This window comes from Malus domestica, chromosome 15, assembly GCF_042453785.1.
Source record: "Malus domestica chromosome 15, GDT2T_hap1".
Lineage (NCBI taxonomy): Eukaryota > Viridiplantae > Streptophyta > Magnoliopsida > Rosales > Rosaceae > Malus > Malus domestica.
In genome coordinates, this window is record NC_091675.1 from 32,970,542 (window position 1) to 32,993,133 (window position 22,592).

Sequence of the window (22,592 nt, forward strand, 5' to 3'; positions counted from 1 at the left end):
CTGCTGAGTGTTGATGACAAAGCAAAACACAAAACAAGTGCCTTTACTTTCTCATTTTATTAGCCAAATCTGCTTAGCCCTTTTCTGAACCTTTCAGTGTTACAATGCCCATAACTTCTTCTAGAAAAATGATATTAACAATCCGTAAATTTCTCCAGAAAATAGACATCCGTAGCTTTCCAAGCATATAAGGCTCCTTCTCTCATTCATTCGGAGCTGTTCGTAACATGCTTCTAAAGTCAGCTAATCTGCACAGGCAGTTTTGACGAATTTGTTGGCTGTCCATGTTTCTCTTTTGCACATGCCTTGGATAATGTTGTCTCCATGTTCTTGTGGCAGAAATGTTAAGTAATGATGAAGGGTTGCTGCTGCACAAGTGTGAAGGATGGTGCTCAAGGCCTCTTTGCATGTGTGTGTATGTCCATGTAATCATCATTTCCACATCTTCATTCTTCATTTTCTGATTTCCTGCTGCCCATGCCGTGTGTTTCCTTGCATTCCCATGTGTGTGTGCTGCCATCTAGTCATCATTTCCACATGTACAAGCTGTCACACTTCCACACACACATGCTCTTCATTATTTCAGCCACAATTCAACTCTTTTCCTGCCCATGCCGTGCCTTTCTTTCCCATGTGTGTGCTGCCATGCTTTCTTCCATGTGCCGTGCCTTTCTTGCTGTTTTCTTCTTTGCATGTGTGTGTTGTCATCTTTGTTTCTCCTTTGCACATGACATGTGCTATCCATGTTTAGATCCCCTTTGCATTTGCACACATTTGCTTCAACATTTCAACCACAAACCACTATACTTTCTCTCCATGCCGTGTGTGTGTTGTCTTTGCATGTGGGTGTCTTTGCATGTACCTTGCATGATGTTGTCTCCATCACATGGCAGCTATGATGTTTGTTAGTTGTAGGTCACACACTTACACACATATGCTGAATTCTAATCTTCCCAAAACGTCCATCCTCATGTCTCCAAGTGCATGCAATCCATTTCATCCCAAAATTGCTCTAAAATGCACCAAAATGCACTTTTCTTGCCATCTTTGTTATTAGGACCTACAAACATACGAAAATGGTTTAAAACACTCTTATAAGCAATAACTAACTAAGTAAGTGTAAGAAAACATGTTAACTAAGTCGCATAAATATGCTCCTATCAAATTCCCCCACACTTAGCTTTTGCTAGTCCTCGAGTAAAATAAAGAAAACAAACAAACAAAACAAAGTAAATAAAACACATTCTAATCCTTCCAACATTTGCCTCAGGGATTTCCAATGCACATGACATGTTAAAAATCATTATTCCCACATATTTTAGTTATCTTCACACTTGAGCACATACTTAATCACAGTCACCACTTACTAGTTCACATTTAACCAATTAAAATGATGTTTTGAATGTAGTAACATGCCTTGGAGAATTTGCTCAATTCCTTACAAGATACTCTCTATTTTCACACATTTTCTGACTACACACCCTACACTAGTTATATGTGAGAAGATTGATGTAAACATGGAAACGAACACTCACATATATGTGTTACAAAGAAAGCAATTTCTGGAGTTATTAAGCATGTTTAGATATGATCTCATGAATGGAATGCTACTACTTAGATGCGAGAACCAGTGACACCATATGCTCATACCAAATTCAAACTCCACAAATTGAAACACGTAACACTCAAGATAGAAGTCAAGGGTTGTAACGGGGCTTGGGGTAATGGTTAACAAAGGAAAGATAGGGATAACAAACGTTCTTAAAGCAATAGCAAGCAAAGTAATGAAATCGAAACTTAGAATTCACTTTAGAATGCAGAAATCAACTTTTAACACAAATGGAAGATTTAAGCAACACTTAGGGCCGAATTCAATGTTTTGGACCCTTTCTTCAACAAACAACACTTTAGAACTCTTTTTCATACATTTTCACAACTTTTTTTTTTTTTTTTTTTTTTTCGACCCGTGCCTTATTAAGGACTTTGGCACACACACACAAGAATCACTTCCCCCACACTTGTTTTCTGTAATACATTAATCAAAAGGAATTCAACTTGAGTCATGCTTTACTATGCTTCAAGAATACGGATATGGATGGTCCTAATCTAGGCTAGGTGATGATAGTGTGGGTTAACAAAGAACGTAGGCTAAACAAGGCTCAACGGGGTTAAACTTAAACATATAATGAATGGGATAGGCTTTTTGGCTCTCGGCTCACTAAACAACTTCATCTTGAATATGTGTTATGCAAATCAATAACATGCTTTGTATGAAATAGGCATGAGTTCTAGCATTTGGAACTAAATGATGAAACGCCTTCTAAGTAGCAACCAAGCAAAGAATAATGAGATCATGCAACGACTTTAGAAAACAATGATGCACAGTTTATTAACTCTCCAAATAAACGTTTAGGCTCAAGTCTCACAAGGTTGTAGCGTACATTTGAGTTCCTTCTTTCAAGCATGTTACAAAACTGATTTTTCCTTTATGATTGCATGTGAATTCATAAATTATAACCACAACCAAGCATACACCAAAGAGTAAATCAAATGTTCATCCATGTTTATAACTCTCTTTAACAGTCATGTAATTAAAAACCAAATCCTCATCATTGTGTTGGAAGGTACCCTAAGACACATACAAAAACAACTCTTTTTTGTTTGTTTTTTTTCGAAACAATTTTTCAAATTTTTATGAGATTTTCATGTCAAAACACACTAAAATACTCCAAAATAGCTTAAAAACACTTAAAACAGCAATGAACAACACTAGAAGTAATGGGTGATAAACTCCTATGAATTTCATGCAAAACAACTTGGTTACCCCCCCACACTTAAATTAAACATTGTCCTCAATGTTTTAAGCATAAACTCACACAAAAACAAGCAAACAAACAATTAACGAATAAACATGACAAATTTGGCAAAGTAAAAACCAGACAGAGTAGAGTTTAAGAATGCAAATCTGGTTTTGGAGATAGATGATCTTGTTGACTTTCCACAGCTTTGATCTCGAACTAGTTTGGAATTCTGAGCGAGAAATATGAGAGTTCCTTGGTTTCAAATCAGACTCCTTCTGCTGAGATGATTTGATTGTGCAGTCTGCATTCTTCTCTGCTTGTTTCTTCTGCACGGCGGGCAGGCACGAGGTAAAGGTGTGGTCTGTTTCTTTCTTCAATCTTTCCAAGTGCCCACCTCTTGCTTTCTTTCTCCTTGTCCCTAGTTAAGGATGAATTGGTAAATTGTCTCCACATGCTTCGAGGTATCATTTTCACTTCCCTTATCTGTTCCCCAGGCAGATGTGGTAGACGAAGCGGAAGCATAAGATGATGAAGATGAGTACTCGAGAGCAAGGCTAGGTAAGCAATCAGGAAGGGGTTCTAGGCAGTCGGTTCTAGATCGGAAGATTGATACCAAGTGCTGGCTGATTACTCACTTTCTCCTTGTCCTAAAACAATGACAAGGAGAAGGACAGGGAGAAAGCATGATATGAGATACTCTTGCTTTCAACCTTCATGATATGAAATACTTTTGCTTTGGATGGGTTGTTTGCAGAGGTACCCCAAGGAATAAGGAACACTTAGTGACTCGAGAGGGTTTGTTGGAAAGGCATTCTCTGAGAAGAAGAAGGGTTATGTATGTCTGCCTTGCAATTGAGAGTGAAGGATGACATTTATAAAAATCAATAACCGGTACTAGTCTTTCACTCTCGTCAGCAACCGTTGGATGATTTAATAGTAAACTTCACGTGCTTTCTACTTCACAAGAGATCTTCGACAGATTGCCCATAATTTCCGGAAAGCTGACCCTGCATGTGACAGATGTTGACACGTCTGGAAAAACAGATGGTTGGAATCGGCGCTTCGACAAACTGCCCGTGATTTTCAGAAAGCTTACTCTGCATGTGACAGATGTTGACACGTCTGGAAAAGCAGATGGTTGGAATCGGCGCTTCGACAAACTGCCCGTGATTTCCGCAAAGCTTACTCTGCATGTGACAGATGTTGACAAATCTGGAAAAGAAGATTGGCCGTGGTTTCTGAGCAAGCTCAGCTTTTGAGAAAGCTAGCGCCTCTTTGATTTTTTTAGTTGGCCTCTTCGATTTCTGAGCTTGCCTCTTCGATCTCTGAAATCCCATCGCGTGCTAATTTTTATAGAGGTATGCAGGACGTTCAAAGCACACTTGAATTTCTGCCTGTAAAAACTCCCGTTTTGAACTTCTACGATCTTGACTTGTCCGATCTCCTCTTTCTTTAACACCTCTGAAAAATGTCTGGCCCTTCCGACCGTCATTTTGACTTGAACCTTGCTGAAGAGGCAGCCCCGCCTTCTCCAGACAACATATGGTGCCCATCTTTCATATCCCCTACTGGTCTCCTTACCGTTGGGGATTCGGTGATGAAGAATGATATAACAGCTGCAGTGGTGGCCAGGAACCTTGTCACTCCCAAAGATGACAGACTACTTGCCAAACGGTCTAATGAATTGGCTGTTAAGGAATCTCTGGCTCTCAGTGTGCAGTGCGCAGGTTCCGTGTCCAATATGGCCCAACGCCTATTTGCCCGAACCCGTCAAGTTGAATCATTGGCGGCTGAAGTGATGAGTCTCAAGCAGGAGATTAGAGGGCTTAAGCATGAAAATAAACAATTGCACAGGCTCGCACATAATTATGCTACAAACATGAAGAGGAAGATTGACCAGATGCAGGAATCTGATGGTCAGATTTTACTTGATAATCAGCGATTTGTGGGTTTGTTCCAACATCATTTGCCTTCGTCTTCTGGGGCTGTGCCGCGTAATGAAGCTCCAAATGATCAACCTCTGATGCCTCCTCCTTCTGGGGCTCCGCCGACTGTTGAGGCTCCGCCGACTACTGAGACTTCTCCTAAGCAGCCTTTGTGAAGGCTCCCTCTTGTATTTATCTGCTTAATGTTCCTTTCTTTTTTTTATGAATGTAAAAATACCTTGCATAATTGTCAGTGTTTCAAAAATAAACCCACACCAAAAATAATTTAAACAAGCAACAAAATAAAAATGACAATCATGGCAAAATAAAACTACAGAAAATGGAAGGTTTTTAGAAACGCAAAATTGATTGTGGAGCAATTCAAAAATCTTCCTTATTTGAATACATGGGTTGCCTCCCAAGAAGCGCTTTCTTTAACGTCTTGCAGCCGGACGATACCTCATTTTAAGCTCCATTAGGGCTTACGGCATGGAGAGGTATTTCCTCCACGATATGCTCCTCAAACAGGTCGTAATAGGGCTTCAAACGATGCCCATTCACCTTAAATTCATGGCCGGTTTTCATGCTTTGGACTTGGACTACACCATGGGAAAAAACATTAGTAATAACAAAGGGGCCAATCCACTTAGAGCGTAACTTACCGGGGAATAACCGAAAGCGAGAATCAAAGAGAAGCACTTTCTGCCCCTTGGAGAATGTCTTTGTACGAAGCATCTTGTCATGATACACCTTGGTCTTATCCTTGTAAATCCGAGCATTCTCGTACGCCTCGTGCCTAATCTCCTCGAGTTCATTTAATTGGAGCTTTCTATGCACCCCGGTAGCATCTATATCCATGTTGAAGGTCTTCACAACCCAATGTGCTTTGTGCTCTAACTCGACGGGCAAATGACATGGCTTACCATAGATGAGCCAAAAAGGGGACATGCCAAGGGGAGTTTTGTAGGCCGTACGATAAGCCCACAATGCATCGTCTAAGCGCAAGCTCCAATCCTTCCTTTTTGGCCCCACAGTTTTCTCAAGGATTTGCTTGATCTCTCTGTTTGAAACCTCGGCTTGCCCATTGGTCTGAGGATGATAAGGTGTTGAAACCTTATGTGTAACGTTGTACTTTTTTAGCAAAGCCTCAATGGTTCGATTACAAAAGTGGGATCCTCCATCACTAATGAGAACTCTAGGCATTCCAAACCTAGCAAAAATGTTAGTTTTCACAAAATCTGCAACAACCTTAGAATCGTTAGTATGGGTGGCTTTTGCTTCCACCCATTTTGAAACGTAATCAACAGCTAGCAAGATATAAGTGAAACCATAAGATGGAGGGAAAGGACCCATGAAATCAATACCCCAAACGTCAAAAATTTCAACAAAGGATAGGGGTTGCTGTGGCATTTAATCCTTGGTACCTATGTTTCCCATTCTTTGGCACCGATCACACGTTAGACAATAAGTTCTAGCATCTTTAAACAACGTGGGCCAATAAAATCCACATTCAAGAACATTTAATGCCGTTCTTTGAGTGCCAAAATGTCCACCACAAGCATAAGTATGACAAAATCTTATAATCGAAAGAAATTCACAATCATGCACACATCTAAGCAAAATCTGATCAGAGCAATACTTCCACAAATAGGGATCATCCCAAACATAGAAACGTGCATCTTTTCGAAGTTTATCACATTGGTGCTTGGTGAGAGTGCTAGGAACTTGTTTAGACACTATGTAACTCACTAGATCGGCATACCATAGTTCACTTACCTCAATGGACAGCAGCTGCTCATCGAGGAAAGTTTCAGGGATAGGCAGGTTATGCTCATGCTCCTCATGGACCATTCGGCTCAAGTGGTCAGCCACCACATTCTCGCTTCCTTTCTTGTCTTGGATTTCGATGTCAAACTCTTGAAGAAGAAGCATCCAATGAATGAGCCTCGGTTTTGCTTCCTTCTTCATTAGTAAGTACTTTAAAGCTGCATGATCAGTATAAACAATCACTTAGTTCCAATTAAGTAAGATCGAAATTTATCTAAAGCAAAGACAACAGCTAGAAGTTCTTTTTCCGTTGTGGAGTAGTTCAATTGGGCATCATTGAGAGTCTGAGAGGCATAGTATATAACATGCGGCTGCTTGTCTTTTCTTTGCCCCAAAACAGCACCTAATGCATAGTCGGATGCATCGCACATAAGCTCGAAAGGAAGGCTCCAACCGGGAGGAACAATGATAGGGGCTGAAGTGAGCTTCTCTTTGAGCTGCTTGAATGCTGATTCACACTCCTCATCAAACTGGAAGGGCACATCTTTTTGAAGCAATCGGCAAATGGGGTTGGATATTTTGGAAAAATCCTTGATGAAACGCCTGTAGAACCCTGCATGGCCAAGAAACGAACGAACCTCTCTAACCGAAGTATGAGAGGGTAAGTGACGTACACGGTCTATTTTTTATTTATCTACTTCAATTCCTTTTTCTGAAACAATATGGCCTAAAACTATACCTTGTTTAACCATAAAGTGGCATTTTTCCCAATTCAACACAAGGTTAATTTTAACATATCGTTTCAAGATCAAGGTCAGATTATCCAAACAATTATCAAAAGACTCCCCAAATACACTGAAATCATCCATAAATACCTCAATTATCTTCTCAACATAATCGGAGAATATACTTACCATACACCTTTGGAAAGTGGCAGGTGCGTTGCATAGGCCGAATGGCATGCGACGATAGGCAAAAGTTCCAAAGGGACATGTGAATGTGGTCTTCTCTTGGTCATCCGGTGCTATCACAATTTGGTTATATCCAGAATATCCATCAAGAAAACAATAAAAAGCACGACCTGCTAACCTTTCAAGCATTTGGTCGATGAATGGCAAAGGAAAGTGATCTTTCCTCGTTGTAGCGTTTAGCTTCCTATAGTCAATACAAACACGCCATCCGGTTTGAATTCATGTAGGTACCAACTCGTTCTCATCATTCTTGACAACAGTAACTCCAGACTTCTTGGGAACGACTTGAACTGGTGAAACCCAATGGCTATCGGAGATAGGATAGATCACGCCACAATCTAAGAGCTTGATTATTTCCTTCTTCACAACTTCCATCATAGGAAGGTTGAGACGGCGTTGAGCCTCTCGGGGTGGTTTAGTCCCCTCCTCAAGAAGTATGCGGTGCATGCAAGTGGTGGGGCTAATTCCCCTAATGTCGGCCAAGGTCCACCCCATGGCTGTTTTGTGCTCTCGTAGCACTCTCACAAGCTTTTCTTCCTCATGTGTCATGAGACTTGAAGAAACAATGACGGGCAATGTCTCATCATCTCCCAAAAACACATATTTCAAATGGTCCGGCAACGGCTTAAGTTCAAGAGTAGGTGCCTGATCAACAGAAGGTAACATCTTAGTAGAAACTGAACTTGAAATTGAGAGCGGAACCTTACCATATTGTTGTGGAAGCGACTCAAGGGTAGCCACAACCTCCACAACTTCCTCATTAAAGGGCACGACATTGGGCTCCCCAATTTGGTCGTGGGTTTGCATTGCCCCAAGTTCTTGGTTTTTTAGTTCTATGCCCTTCGTAATGGCTATTTCAAGGGCATCCTCGTTCAATTCCTCAAGATACTCCTACGCCAAAGAATCAATAACATCAATAGAAAAGCAAGAGTGATCATCAACAGGATATCTCATAGTTTCAGAAATATTAAAATTGATAACTTCCCCATCAAATTCCATCGTCAAAGTTCCTTTGTATACATCAATCTTTGTACGGGTTGTCTTCATGAATGGCCTACCAAGAAGAATCGGCAAAGAGGTGGAATGGATTGAATCTTCCATGTCTAAAACATAAAAATCAGCTGGAAAGATCAAATGGTTCACCTGTACTAAAACATCATCCAAAACACCTTTTGGGTATCCGTTAGAACGATCAGCCAATTGTATAATCACACCATCCTTTTTCAATTCACCCAAGTTCATAGATGCATATATAGAGTAAGGCATGACATTTATAGATACACCTAAATCTAGCATTGCATTTTCAAATCGAGTATTGCCAATCACACAAGGAATCGTAAAACTTCTGGGGTCTTTGCATTTAGTGGGCAGTTTACGTTGCAATACGGCTGAAACATTTTCACTTACCTTAACTACCTCTTTGTTCGACATTCTTCTCTTGGTTGTGCATAACTCTTTGAGAAATTTGGCATATTTCGGGACTTGTTTAATTGCCTCAAGGAGTGGAATGTTTACTTGCACTTTCCGGAATGTTTCAAGAATGTCCTTCTCACTCTCATCTTTCTTCGATTGCATGAACCTACGAGGAAAAGGAACATGAGTCAGATTAGTATTAAGTGAATTTGAACTCAACTTACCTTGTTTGGCCGATTTAGGAATGATAGGGGCCTGGGGCAACGGTTGATTCACTCTTTCCGTGGGTGTGCTAGTGCTCCCCTCCTCATTTTGCAGGTTTTCATCCTCTTTTTGGGCAGATTTAGGAGTGTCGGACTCACTTCCAACTTCTTTTCCACTACGCAACATGATGGCTTTGGCGGATTCGAATCCGCCCTTTGGATTCACATTTGTTGAACTTGGTAACTTGCCTTGTTCTCTACTGAATTGCCCCATGAATTCAGCCATTTGTCCCATTTGTTTTTTCAAATCTTCCACCTCCTTGGCTTGATTTTGCATGCCCTGCGCCACATTGGTTAGCAATTGAACAAGTTGATCATTATCCATGGGCGAACTTGTTCTCGGTTGGGCCGGGGGTGGTTGATTTTGTTGATATGGTCGTGGGAACCCAGGGGGTTTTGCCTAAATCCCCCTTGTTGTGCAGGTTGTTGGGGCTCTCTCCACTTCATATTAGGGTGATCTCTCCATCCGGGGTTGTATGTGTTCGAGTATGGATCGTATCTGGTTTAATTTTAGCCTTGGAATCCAATAGCATTGGCAGATTCCCATCCACCATTCTCGATCAACTGAGGGCATTTCTCAGATGGATGCCCTTGAATGGAGCACACGGTGCAAACTTGATTTTCTTGTGGTTTTGACCCAATTACAACCTGAGACACAAGAGAGGTAAGATTAGAAAGTTGTGATTGAATTTCAGAAATTGCATTTACCTCATTCACACTATGTTGCCGTGGGCCTTCTCTTTGTCCAACACCCTCATATTGTTGTGCATTGTGTGCTCGGTTTGCAATTAAAGTTTTGGCAGCCACCGGAGTCATGTCAACCAACGCACCACCCGCCAATGCATCTAGCATTTGACGTTCAATGGGGAGGAGTCCTTCGTAGAAGTATTGAATGAGCAGCTCCTCCTTCATTTGGTGCTGTGAACATGAAGCAACAAGAGTTTTATAACATTCATAATATGTGGGAAACGATTCACCTTGATTTTGTTGAATCCCACTAATCTTCTTCCTCAAGAGAATGACTCTCGAAGTGGGGAAAAACTTCTCTAAAAACGCCATCTTCATGCTTTCCCAAGACGTGACCGTTCCGGGTGCTAACTCATAAAGCCAATCTTTAGCCCTTTCCAAAAGAGAGAATGGAAAGGCCTTCATCATCAAAATGTTCCCATCGACATTGATGGGAGTCATGCTCGAACAAACCACTTCGAACTCTTTAAGATGCTTGTTTGGATCTTCCATGGACAGCCCATGGTATTTAGGAATGTGATGCAACAAGCTTGACTTCAATTCGAACTCATTGGTCTTGCCTTGAGCAGCCATAGGGTATTGAATGCAAAGGGGTGCGGCATTGCCAACCCCGAGGCCGAGAGTTCTTTGATTGTACGATTGTCCGCTGCCATGACTTCTTCTTCTTTTTCTTCAAATTCAGATTCGGCCTCTGAACTTGAACTAGGTTCACTAGGTTCTGGATCCCTCTTCTTTCTTCTCAAAGTTCTTTCAAAATTGCCGTCGAACTCCGAGATGTTTGCACTAATATGTTGACAACTACGAGTCATAAACTAGTACCTGAAAATAAGAAATAAACCCAATCAGCAAACTAAAATAAAAACACACAAAAATAAATAAAAAGAAACAACGAGGGATTAGCAAAGTTGCTAATTCCCCGGCAACGGCGCCAAAATTTGATGCAATGAAAGTTAAGCACTCAAATTAAACCCTCTTTTGACAATTGTAGTATATGTATAAGTAGGGATCGTTCTTAAACCGGGGATTAGGAGGGCTTGCTAAAACCTCTAAACTTACTCAAAAACATAAAAATAAATTAAAAACGTTTGAATAGACTCAAGGGACTCAAAACAGATTCTAAAGACTCAAAACACCTTAAAAACACTCAAAATTGCCTAAAAACAAAGACTAGGTAGTTTCTGACTCTAACACAACTTTGGACGAAATTTGGTTTTTGACTTGACTCAAAACACTCTAAAACACAAACAAAACAGATTTTAACACTTTGAAACAAGAAAGTAAAAGGGGGGTTTTAGTTTTGATGAATTTGAAACAAACAAACAAACAACTTATAAAATTAGACAGATTGTAAAACGAATTTAAGAAATGAGATGATGGATGGATTAGTTAGAGGTCCGTTCTTCACACATGACACACTTGTATATGAATCGATTTCCAATTGCTTTTCAATTAACTATGATGCTCAACACCCCAAATTAACCGTGATGCACAAATTAACCCTCAGATTTTCCTTTACTCATTGAGTTGGATGAATGCATGCAACAACCCAAATCATTCTCTAAAAGTCCCCTATATGAATGCATAATAGAGATACAATCAGAGATCATTACGTTCAATGAAAATCATAAGTGTTGACGAGGCAATTATAACTATGAATGCATGATACATTTGCCAAGAATTCAATTAACGCGATTGTGATAAACAACCTTCACTACTCATGAATATAAACTTGTAACGATTAGGTGAAACTCATTTATATTCTAGCATCTAATTCATGCATGAAAACTAAGTATGCATCCTTAATAAACATACAAGAATTAGTTATGAATAAAATAGATAATTGAATTGCAATCACAACTTATCAAATCACAATTGGAGGAAATCAATTCAAATCTCAAGCATGTTCATGGCTTCAAACTTCCCCCTAACTAAATAGGGGTTTAGTCACTCATAATTGCAACAAAATTAGAAAGTAATAAAGTAGACATTGAAAGCAAGAACGAAGTACACCTAAAACGCTCCAAAGTTCCAAGCTTGAAACGCCAAGGACCTTTGTTTTCACCACCTTGTTGTAGCACAAGTGTCTAGGATTTGTATGGATATATGGATGGAATGGATTTGCACGGCTAAGAGATGAAAGTGTATGGATTGGTTAGATGAATGAATGGAGGTCACTACAAGGAAATTGTGTTTGTGAATGAAATGAAGCTCTTTTGATGGATCAAGATTGTACCCCTTTGGAAGGGGGGTGGTGGATGTATTTATAGGCTAGGGAGAGGACCACTCCATTTCCTTTGCATGTGCAGATTGCATGGGTGTGTGCTGTCCATGTTTCTCCTTTCCTTTTGCACACACATGCTTCATCATTTCAACCACCAATCCACCCATTTTCTGCCCATGTTTCTCCTTTCCTTTGCATGTGGGTGTGTCTTCTCTTTCTAGCTGTGCATTTCCACCTGCTCCAAAGCCAAATGAGTGCAATCATAACCCCATTTGCTGCTGAGTGTTGATGACAAAGCAAAACACAAAACAAGTGCCTTTACTTTCTCATTTTATTAGCCAAATCTGCTTAGCCCTTTTCTGAACCTTTCAGTGTTACAATGCCCATAACTTCTTCTAGAAACATGATATTAACAATCCGTAAATTTCTCCAGAAAATAGACATCCATAGCTTTCCAAGCATATAAGGCTCATTCTCTCATTCATTCGGAGCTGTTCGTAACATGCTTCCAAAGTCAGCTAATCTGCACAGGCAGTTTTGACGAATTTGTTGGCTGTCCATGTTTCTTTTTTGCACATGCCTTGTATAATGTTGTCTCCATGTTCTTGTGGCAGAAATGTTAAGTAATGATGAAGGGTTGCTGGTGCACAAGTGTGAAGGATGGTGCTCAAGGCCTCTTTGCATGTGTGTGTATGTCCATGTAATCATCATTTCCACATCTTCATTCTTCATTTTCTGATTTCCTGCTGCCCATGTCGTGTGTTTCCTTGCATTCCCATGTGTGTGTGCTGCCATCTAGTCATCATTTCCACATGTACAAGCTGTCACACTTCCACACACACATGCTCTTCATTATTTCAGCCACAATTCAACTCATTTCCTGCCCATGCCGTGCCTTTCTTTCCCATGTGTGTGCTGCCATGCTTTCTTCCATGTGCCGTGCCTTTCTTGCTGCTTTCTTCTTTGCATGTGTGTGTTGTCATCTTTGTTTCTCCTTTGCACATGACATGTGCTATCCATGTTTAGATCCCCTTTGCATTTGCACACACTTGCTTCAACATTTCAGCCACAAACCACTATACTTTCTCTCCATGCCGTGTGTGTGTTGTCTTTGCATGTGGGTGTCTTTGCATGTACCTTGCATGATGTTGTCTCCATCACATGGCAGCTATGATGTTTGTTAGTTGTAGGTCACACACTTACACACATATGCTGAATTCTAATCTTCCCAAAACGTCCATCCTCATGTCTCCAAGTGCATGCAATCCATTTCGTCCCAAAATTGCTCTAAAATGCACCAAAATGCACTTTTCTTGCCATCTTTGTTATTAGGACCTACAAACATACGAAAATGGTTTAAAACACTCTTATAAGCAATAACTAACTAAGTAAGTGTAAGAAAACATATTAACTAAGTCGCATAAATATGCTCCTATCACGCTGCTGACTTTTGAATCTTGCGACTGCGGCCAAGGAAGGAACATGTCTCGGCCTTCAGGTTCTAGAGCCTGAAGACAAGGCTGCTAGTTCTGTGAAGTTCAATATCAAATTCGGCTTTCATGGTGCCTGATGTAGTAACCTGGTAACACCTCACTTCACCAAGAAGGCTGATGAGATGACCTTTGCCAATAAGGATTCGAAAATCCTTCTCGACCGAGACTTGGATAGGTAATCAGTCGGCCGAGAAATAGTGATGTTTATCCAAACTGAAGGTGCTCATTGATCGGTTGATTATACGGCTCCAGTGTTGTTTATCCAAATTGAAGATATGTCGGCAGAAAAAGAAAATAAAAATCTCAAGGTTGTTGAGAGGTTTCGTGTAAAGTGAGAGTTTGCTCAGGGCAATTTTTGTGTTGAATTGGAGGGAGCCTCGAATATTGCATGGTGTCTTATATTTATATGGACGAGTATACAGTCGATAAGCTCTGAAGTTCCACAATGCTACTAAAACTCTTCCACTATTTAAGCTTTGATCAAATCCCAATCTCTTTAGTGTAATCCGCATACATCTTTATCATGTGCCTATGCGAAGGCAAACAGTATTTCATGATGAGTCCACGTGCTTGAAGAGATGTACTTCCATCTCAAGTAGGACTCTAGGTTTATAACAATAAGCCATGTGGGCTTGTCTCTGCCTCAAATGTCGCATGCATGCCGATCTCCATGCAATCTTCATTAATTCACATGGAAATTCACAAACCAACTCAATTTGATTGTGAGTCAACCACTCATCACCTGCAGCTCTGTACCTAAGCAAGATAAGCACCCACTATTTATCAGAACGTACACCTTTGACCAAAATGTCTTTCATCCCAATCACTTCACTTCCATGCATGTCATTTATTTTCACCTTTATTTCACTTGCTGACTATTATAACCCTTATTCAACACATTAATATTCACATCCAATAGCTTAGAACCTTGTTCATTTAACAGTCTTGATTGCTCGGACCGATGGTGCAAAATTGGGTCCAAACATTGCCCCCCCCAATTTTCTTGAGCTTCAGCTCGTAAGCTGAACGGTTAAGGAAATTGATTGTCGTTCCTTGGTATCCTCAAATTTCTCGGCCTGAGTGTGAAAGGCCGAAAAAATATTGCCGAACCAAGCACCAAATTATGCTTTCTTGAGACTCTATCTGACGAAATCACTTCACATCATATGCGCATAGACACTTTTCTTTTGAAATGAAAACAAACTCCAACATGTGAACATGGAGAATGTCGTGCATCCAGCATGTGAATAGGGAGAATGTCATGCATTCCAATAAAGCACATGGTATCTCATGTTTTGGATGATGGCAAGCTCCACCGTATGAACTGGAGTAATGCTAATCCACATGCAAATGTCTATCACATTTTCATTCTTTTTTTACTTGATATATATTTTTCACATGTGATTGGGCAAACAAGTCAGCATGCTCCCACATTTCTCTTTTTTCAGCGCAAACCTCACCGAATGTAATACGGTTTGGCCTATTGAAGTTCCATGGCAGCACTTATGAACACGAGAGACGAACAAAACTTGAGATTGCTCGGACCGGTGGTGTAAAATTGGGCCAAATACTACCATAGACTGTAATGTTTGGAGTAGGATAAGACTTTTCCTGGTTGCTTGCATTTATGTGGAGAGGAGTCGAAATTTGCCTTTGGCAGTAAGTCTACCCTAGGTTGTCACGTGGAGGCATGTGATTCATTGGTGTGGTGAGCTCGTTTTTATTATAAAAATGGAGAACAGTGGGAAAACAGGGTATGGTTGATATCGGAGTGTCAGAGATGGGAAGTGAAGTGTATGACTCGGGTGAGTTGTCTTGTTTGTACTCCATGATGAAGCTCCCTCTTAGACAATCTCCAATTGAAAAGGCTAAAAATAGTTTTGTTTAAAATTATAATCTTATAAAAAATTATTTTTATATAAACAATTTTAAGTCATACTCATATATCATTTCTAACCAAATAGCTAAACCTATCCCTCTCAATAATTTATTAGTTTTAAATTTATACTTTAAATTTATTGGTTAATTTAATTAAACTATTGTTGAATGTTTTTAAATTTAACCGTTAAATTTGAATCAATTATTGGAATTGAAAAGTTGATCGCCAAAAAAGCTAAAAGGGGGCTACATTTGAGCAACCTGATTCCCTTTTGGCTAAATAATGGTCTTGTGGGCTCCATAAAAATTATAGCCTTGTCATCGGCTAGAGATGGTTTTTGGACAAATCAAGCTATTTTTTGGTTTTTTAACCTTTGACCCTCTCCATTGAAGATGACCTTACTTCGGGATCTTTTAACGACTTGTCGTTTGTCTCATGCTTCTTCATACTTCTCTCCTTTCCTATTCTCATCATTTTTCCTCCTCTCCTCAAACACTTTGTTTTTTTGTCTTATTTTCTTTATAAAAAAAAAATTAATATAAAATATTGACGTAACTTAACCATAGTTGTACAAGTAGAAAAAAAAGGAGAAGGTGAGAGAGAACATAATGAGAGAAAATCATCCATTTGAAAGAACCAAAAAAGGACATTAGACTTTCCCTTGTCTAGGCCCGAAAGATTGGTTGAATAGGAGAGATTTTTCAATATTATGAAAATACGGTTTGGTACTCCAAATATAATAAACCATTAGTTGAAATAAATTTCTTGTTAATAAGATAGAATCATGTGCAAAACATGTGAGTAATTTATCTTCTTCTTCTATTTTTTTTTAATTTTTTTTTATCAAATAGAGATTCATATAAAAGTCAGAGGAAAACCCAAGAAAGAACTACAAGACTTATGTGGCACGCAGATTGACTAATATTGAGCTAACTGGGAAAGGGTCCAGATTAGTTGATGGGGAGGATTTGGTAGAAGGGATACGGAGAGGATCCCTTTCCAGCTAACTACATCATTTAGTTGATGTGGGCATGCCAATTCTCAACCAAATTCGATCAGAAAAATGAGATGAATGCGGTGGTGTGGTGATGAACCGCGTTGCTGATTTATGCACCGAGTGGCTTTAGCCAAAGAAGAAACATTCTCGGCTTTGAGTTTTAAAAATTGAAGACAAGGCTATGTACAAAATTCAATCTTATGCACCCGGTTTAGCCTCTTTAACTATATTTCTGAAAATATAGGTGCGTCGAACTGGAATCATGTTGTATGAACAAAAATAATTAGAGGAAATGAGAATCTTTACGATAATGGTACCGAACTCTAAATGCACTTGTGAGTAACTTCATAGAACGCCTCACTTCATTGGAAAGGCTAATGAAGTGACCTATTTAAGCGAAAGAATTGTAGATTCTTCGTAGGCTAAGACTTGAGATAAATAACCAACCGAAATATTAGTAGCGTTGTTTAACCAAACTGAATGTACTTCAAAACCAACTATTTTACGACTCCACCGATGTTTAACCAAACTAAATATGTTGCTGGTTTGTCAACCTAATAACATTGATAGTTTGGCTAAAGGCAGTGTTCTAAAACGCGGGCTAGGCGGCTGCCTAGGCGTTAGACGGCAGGCCCCCGCAGCGATTATTATGAAATCGTTCAACAAATCGAAAGGGCTATTAATCGGTATCTAGGCGGCCTCTTGGTTTTGTAATACAAAAAAAAAACTCTTTGTACTGACGACAAGAGAGTGATCTGTTGAGGAATGAGAGAGAGATCTACAATTTTGTTGTTGAAAGAAGAGAGAGAAAGCTGTCTGGAACTTCTTGAAACCATCGCCGTCGGGGATCACCACTACACTGACCTACACAATTCAGTTGATTTTTAGGTTGGGTTGGTTAAAGGGAATCCTAGTCCTACTGCTTGGGGGGTTAAGGATTGGCATGGTCAATTTCTTGGTGGTTTTTGTCAAGGTATTGGTCATTGCAATTCCTTTTTGTGGAATTATTAGGAGTTCTTCTTGGTGTTGATTTTGCGTATCAGAGGAGTTGGCATATGCTTTGGTTGGGATGTGATAATTCCATGGCCTCTTCATACACAATGGTTTACTTTTTTGGCTCGCTTCAAGATGATGACTGTTTACTGCTTTCACATTTACTGGAAAGGGAATGTTGTTGCGGATAGCTTTGCTAACATGGGTTTGGCTTTCTCAACCTTGGCGTGGCATGCTTCACCTCTGTCGACAATTCTAGCTTCACTGCATTCAGATTTTCTTGCCTTACCTGGTTTTCGATTTTCAAATTAGTTTGAATCTCAGTTTACATGTCAGTCTTTTTCTCATGATGTGTGATTTGATTATTTTTCTAATATTTTGTATTTGGTGTGTTCAAAGTTTATTGTCTAGGTTTCTATATTTTAGGCATTTTTTTAGCAAACGATATTATCTATACTACGGGGGTGGGGGAGTGGGCTAAGCTTCACAATGGGCTAGCAATAATGTGATTCAAATTTTTCATTGGCAATAATCAAACATAAGACCTCTCATTTATAAGTGAAGAGAAATATCACTAAACCGTAATACTTAGGCTTTGTTTTAGAGGGTTAGGTTCTATGCCCCCTTCTTTTTCTTGTAATATTATTTTTGTTTTCAGGAGGATCAGGTTTATGTTCCTCCACTTTTACTTGTATTTTTTTTTGTTTTAGGTGATACTATCCACACACCAATTTTTACTTTCCATACACCCTTTGATTTTCTTCAATCATTCAATTTGACAGTCGGAAATTAAGAGGATTTATGAGAGTTAAAAATGAATGTGTGGATAACATTACCTTTTGTTTTTTCATCTTCTTTGTAATAAGAGGGATAAAATTCATGTCCTCCTAAGTATAACTTTCTTTGACCCATCAAAACTCACCACCTTCCGCCGAGGTTCGATTGAAAAGAAAAAAAAATATTAGTCGCAACTTGTGGATGCATGCTTTGTTGGAAAAGTCCAAATTCAAAGCCACCTTAATTATTATAGTAAAACAACCACTTATTACGATAAAACAAGCCAGCCAACTTACCATATTCTCAATCTTTGTTCTATATTTGGTTTTGAAAGTCAAAAGCATTTCAGACTTGCAAACTAAGCAACAATCAAAAGGATCGATGGTCGTTGATTACATACAGTGTGTGGATTGGCAAACTAAGCTACATTATTAAGAATACACGCGTAGTGGTCTGTCGTTTCGAATGGATTCGGGGGCTGCCATGGCTGATGCAATATACACATAAGAGGTCGGTAAACGTTGGTTAGTTTTCGTTTTAGTACTACGTGAGGCTTCTTTCCTTAACCGGACTTTTTGCCACTGGATTTTTCTCGGTTAAGATTTTAGAGGCCGTTCTCTTTCACATGCTTGTTAATGAAACTGTGTAAATTCATAATTTTGTACTAATTAATACACTAATTAAACACAAAAGATCAAAGTGAAAACTCAATCTAACACCAAAGCTTAACCTATTATTATAAGAAGTGCTGTAGTCAGTTTCCCACATGCACGTGGATCATTTTTGTCCGTACTGTAAACCAAAATCTAACTGCAAGATTCAGTTACTTAAACTACAACCAAGTAGACACAAAACATCAATCCAAATAAAACCTAATTATACTAACCTGTAGAACTCCCGTTTGATGCAGTCATGGTGGATCTCGATCAACCTGTGAGAGCACAGCAATTCTTCTTCTCTCTGTCAGGGTATTTATCACTCAAACTAAGAATAGGGCTTAGTTCCAAAAGAGCACACCCCTGTAAGAGAAGAGATTGCCATATATATATATATATATATATGTACACACATATCCTTCTCATATTAGAATATGGATTCCCTATTAAAATCCTTATGGAAAACTACTTAAGCCTTCCTAATTCAAATCAGTTTTTCCCTGCAATAGAGTCCTCTACTGCCAAGAACTGAATTCCATCTTCTTAGAGGCTTTCTTATTCGGATTGGACTCAAACAACTAATATCCGATCATCTTATCTCATGTTCACATTCTTACATTCTCCCACTTGAACATGAGACAAAGATCAAACCTTGCCGTCACCAATCATAAGAAGTGATCACATAACCTCATCTAAGATTTAACCATCATGACCACTGTCCCATTACATCTCAAAATATAGAAACCAAGAATCTCAGACCACAACCAAATTGTAGTATTAATTCAAGGCTCACATATATTCAATTTGTAAATATGACTCATGACTAACATAAACCGTCAAACATTATGCTCCCACTTTTCAAAAGATCACAACACACATTAATCTTCACAGAAAAGCAACATAGTAATTGACTATATAAAATTATTAACCACAAACTTAAAAACAGACAAACTGTTCTTTCAAAGTTACTAATGAAACTAAATTCTAACTCAGTCCAGTATCCGTACCTCAACACCTGAAAGCCAAAGTATCGAGTAGCAGACAAGGACACTTATTAAAACACAAACAACCTTAACAAACTAACTAAAGCAAGTTAAAACATAAAGCATCCTTAGTTCAGCTTGTCAGAATTGCACATACAGTTCTTGAAACACATATACTTATGCAATCCCAAGCCTTTAACACACACGTGATTACTCCCACTGATCAAAACCTTCTAGTACTCCCATTGAAGAAACATGTTTCTTGAATTCTCCAATTGGCAGTGCCTTAGTCAAGGGATCAGCAATCATCATAGTAGTGCTAATGTGCTGTACTTCAATAACTCCTTTCTTGACTTGTTCTCTGACCTTAAGAAACTTCACGTCCATCAATCTAGATGCTGAAGTCCTTTTATTATTCTTAGCAAAAAACACAGCCGAGTTGTTATCACAGAACATTGTTACTGGTTTCTGAACCGAATTCACAATCTTTAAATCTGTCAAAAAATTCTTCAACCATGCTGCATGTTTCATGCCTTCAAAACAGGCTACAAACTCAGCTTCCATAGTTGATGTGGCTATAATAGTTTGCTTTGCACTTTTCCACGAAACTGCCCCTCCATTGAGTATGAAGATATAACCCCCTGTGGACTTCCTGTCATCCACATCTCCAGCTAAATCCGAGTCTGTATACCCCCTGAGCTCCAAAGAATCAGTTCGGCCATATACTAACATGTGAGTTTTGGTTCTCTGCAAGTATCGAAGAACCTTCTTGGCTGCCACCCAATGTGCTTCTCCAGGATTTGCTTGAAATCGTCCTAGCATACCAACTATGAAGGCAATATCAGGCCTTGTACAGATAGTTGCATACATAAGACTTCCAATCAACGAGGCATAAGGCTTAGCTTGCATTTTCTTCACCTCCAAATCAGATCTTGGACATTGAATCTTCGAAAACTTGTCACCTTTATTGACTGGAACCTGACCACAATTGCAACTTGCCATATGAAATTTCTCCAACACTCTGTCAATGTACCCCTTTTGAGATAAACCAAGGAGCCTCCTTTTCCTATCTCGAACAATCTCTATTCCTAGTACATAATGTGCTTCTCCAAGATCTTTCATCTCAAAGTTATCACTTAGCATTCTCTTAGTGCTATGAAGCAATTGGGGACATGAACTAGCTAGGAGAATGTCATCAACATAAAGTACTAAGAAGATGAACTCGGAACCTGAGAACTTAATGTATATACAATCATCCAGTTTGTTTTCTACAAAACCTTGTGCAGAGACAATTTGATCAAACTTTAGGTACCATTGCCTTGATGCTTGTTTCAAGCTGTATATGGACTTATTGAGCTTGCATACCAAATTCTCTTTCCCCTTTTCAACAAATCCAACAGGTTGTTTCATGTATATAGCCTCTTGTAAGTCTCCGTTAAGAAAAGCGGTTTTTACATCCATTTGATGTAATTCAAGATCGAAGTAGGCAGCTAAAGACATGATAACTCGCATGGAGTCTTTGGAGGAAACTGGAGAGAAAGTATCATTATAGTCGATCCCCTCCCTTTGAGTAAACCCCTTAGCAACCAACCTTGCTTTATATCTTTCAATTCTTCCAGCAGCATCCCTTTTGGTTTTATATACCCACTTGCAGCCTATTGGCCTAATTTCAGAGTTGGATTCCACCAATGTCCAAACCTGGTTTTTGGACATTGAATCTAACTCATCCTTCATTGCATTGTTCCAAAGAACTGCTTGAGGACTTTCAGTTGCCTGAGTATATGTAAGAGGATCATCAATGTCACCAATATCGAACTCAGTCTCTTGTAAGTACACATAGTCATTGCTTGCAGTGGTTTTCCGAGCTCTTGTGGACCTTCTGATTTCAACTGGAGGTGGAACAGCAACTGGTTCACATGCTTCTGCAAAAGGAATTGTTGCAGCTTGTGTTGTAGAATCAACTCCTACAGAGTTGTCATCAGGAACTCCTAAATCTTCACTCATATCTTCAATGGCAATTGATGATTGATTGGGAAACAATGAGACCGAATTATAATCCATTGTCACATGGTCCCCACCATCTGAATGCATCTCTTCAAATATGAAATTTTCCCTTGACAAATGAGAGACATCTTCATCTTCTAGGAAAACTGCATTGTGTGTCTCTTGGATCCGAGTGTGACCTTGAGGGATATAGAACCTGTATCCTTTTGATTTCTCAGGATAGCCAATAAAATAACATGACTGAGTCCTTGAATCCAGCTTTCTTTCATTAGGATTATATAACTTAGCTTCTGCTTTACAACCCCAAACATGGAAATAAGTAAAACTAGGAACTCTCCCATGCCATAACTCATAGGGTGTGGTAGATACTGCCTTGCTTGGAACTCGATTCAATATATGATTAGCTGTTTTTAAAGCTTCTCCCCACAAGAATCCTGGCAATTTTGATCTGGACATCATGCTTCTAACCATACCAATAAGAGTCCTGTTTCTTCTTTCAGAAACACCATTCTGTTGAGGCGTTCCAGGTGTGGTGTACTGCGCCACAATACCATTCTTCTCGAGATAGAGAGCAAATGGTCCCTTTTGCTGCCCGGATTCAGTGTACCTGCCAAAGTATTCACCTCCCCTATCCGATCTAACAATTTTAATAACCTTGCCTAACTGTTTTTCAACCTCAGTTTTGTAGATTATAAAACACTT

The 22,592-nt window shown here is 39.3% G+C and overlaps 2 protein-coding genes across 2 annotated transcripts; both read right to left on the reverse strand.

Annotated features, from left to right (window-relative positions):
• Nucleotides 1–6,732: 6,732 nt before the first annotated feature.
• On the reverse strand, nt 6,733–9,465 carry LOC139191868 (uncharacterized). Its single transcript, XM_070812898.1, has 5 exons — nt 8,872–9,465; nt 8,608–8,682; nt 7,696–8,355; nt 7,233–7,377; nt 6,733–7,106 (listed from the first exon to the last, which is right to left on the reverse strand). The coding sequence occupies exons 1-5, from the start codon at nt 9,463–9,465 to the stop codon at nt 6,733–6,735; spliced, it is 1,848 nt and encodes a 615-aa protein (XP_070668999.1).
• Nucleotides 9,466–9,650: 185 nt separating this feature from the next.
• LOC139191869 (uncharacterized) lies at nt 9,651–10,460 on the reverse strand. The gene has a single exon (XM_070812899.1). The coding sequence runs from the start codon at nt 10,458–10,460 to the stop codon at nt 9,651–9,653; it is 810 nt and encodes a 269-aa protein (XP_070669000.1).
• Between the last annotated feature and the right edge of the window lie 12,132 nt (nt 10,461–22,592).

Bases quoted from the DNA above. Each gene is read 5' to 3' on its own strand.
- LOC139191869 (XM_070812899.1), bottom strand. From the start codon at position 10,460: ATGGCTGCTCAAGGCAAGACCAATGAGTTCGAATTGAAGTCAAGCTTG.
- LOC139191868 (XM_070812898.1), bottom strand. From the start codon at position 9,465: ATGGATAATGATCAACTTGTTCAATTGCTAACCAATGTGGCGCAGGGC. The intron at 8,683-8,871 runs GTAAGTGAAAAT...GAATTGAAAAAG, and splicing joins CGAACAAAGAGGTAGTTAAG to GATGGTGTGATTATACAATT. The intron at 8,356-8,607 runs GTGAACCATTTG...TCTTTGGCGTAG, and splicing joins TGGATGATGTTTTAGTACAG to GAGTATCTTGAGGAATTGAA.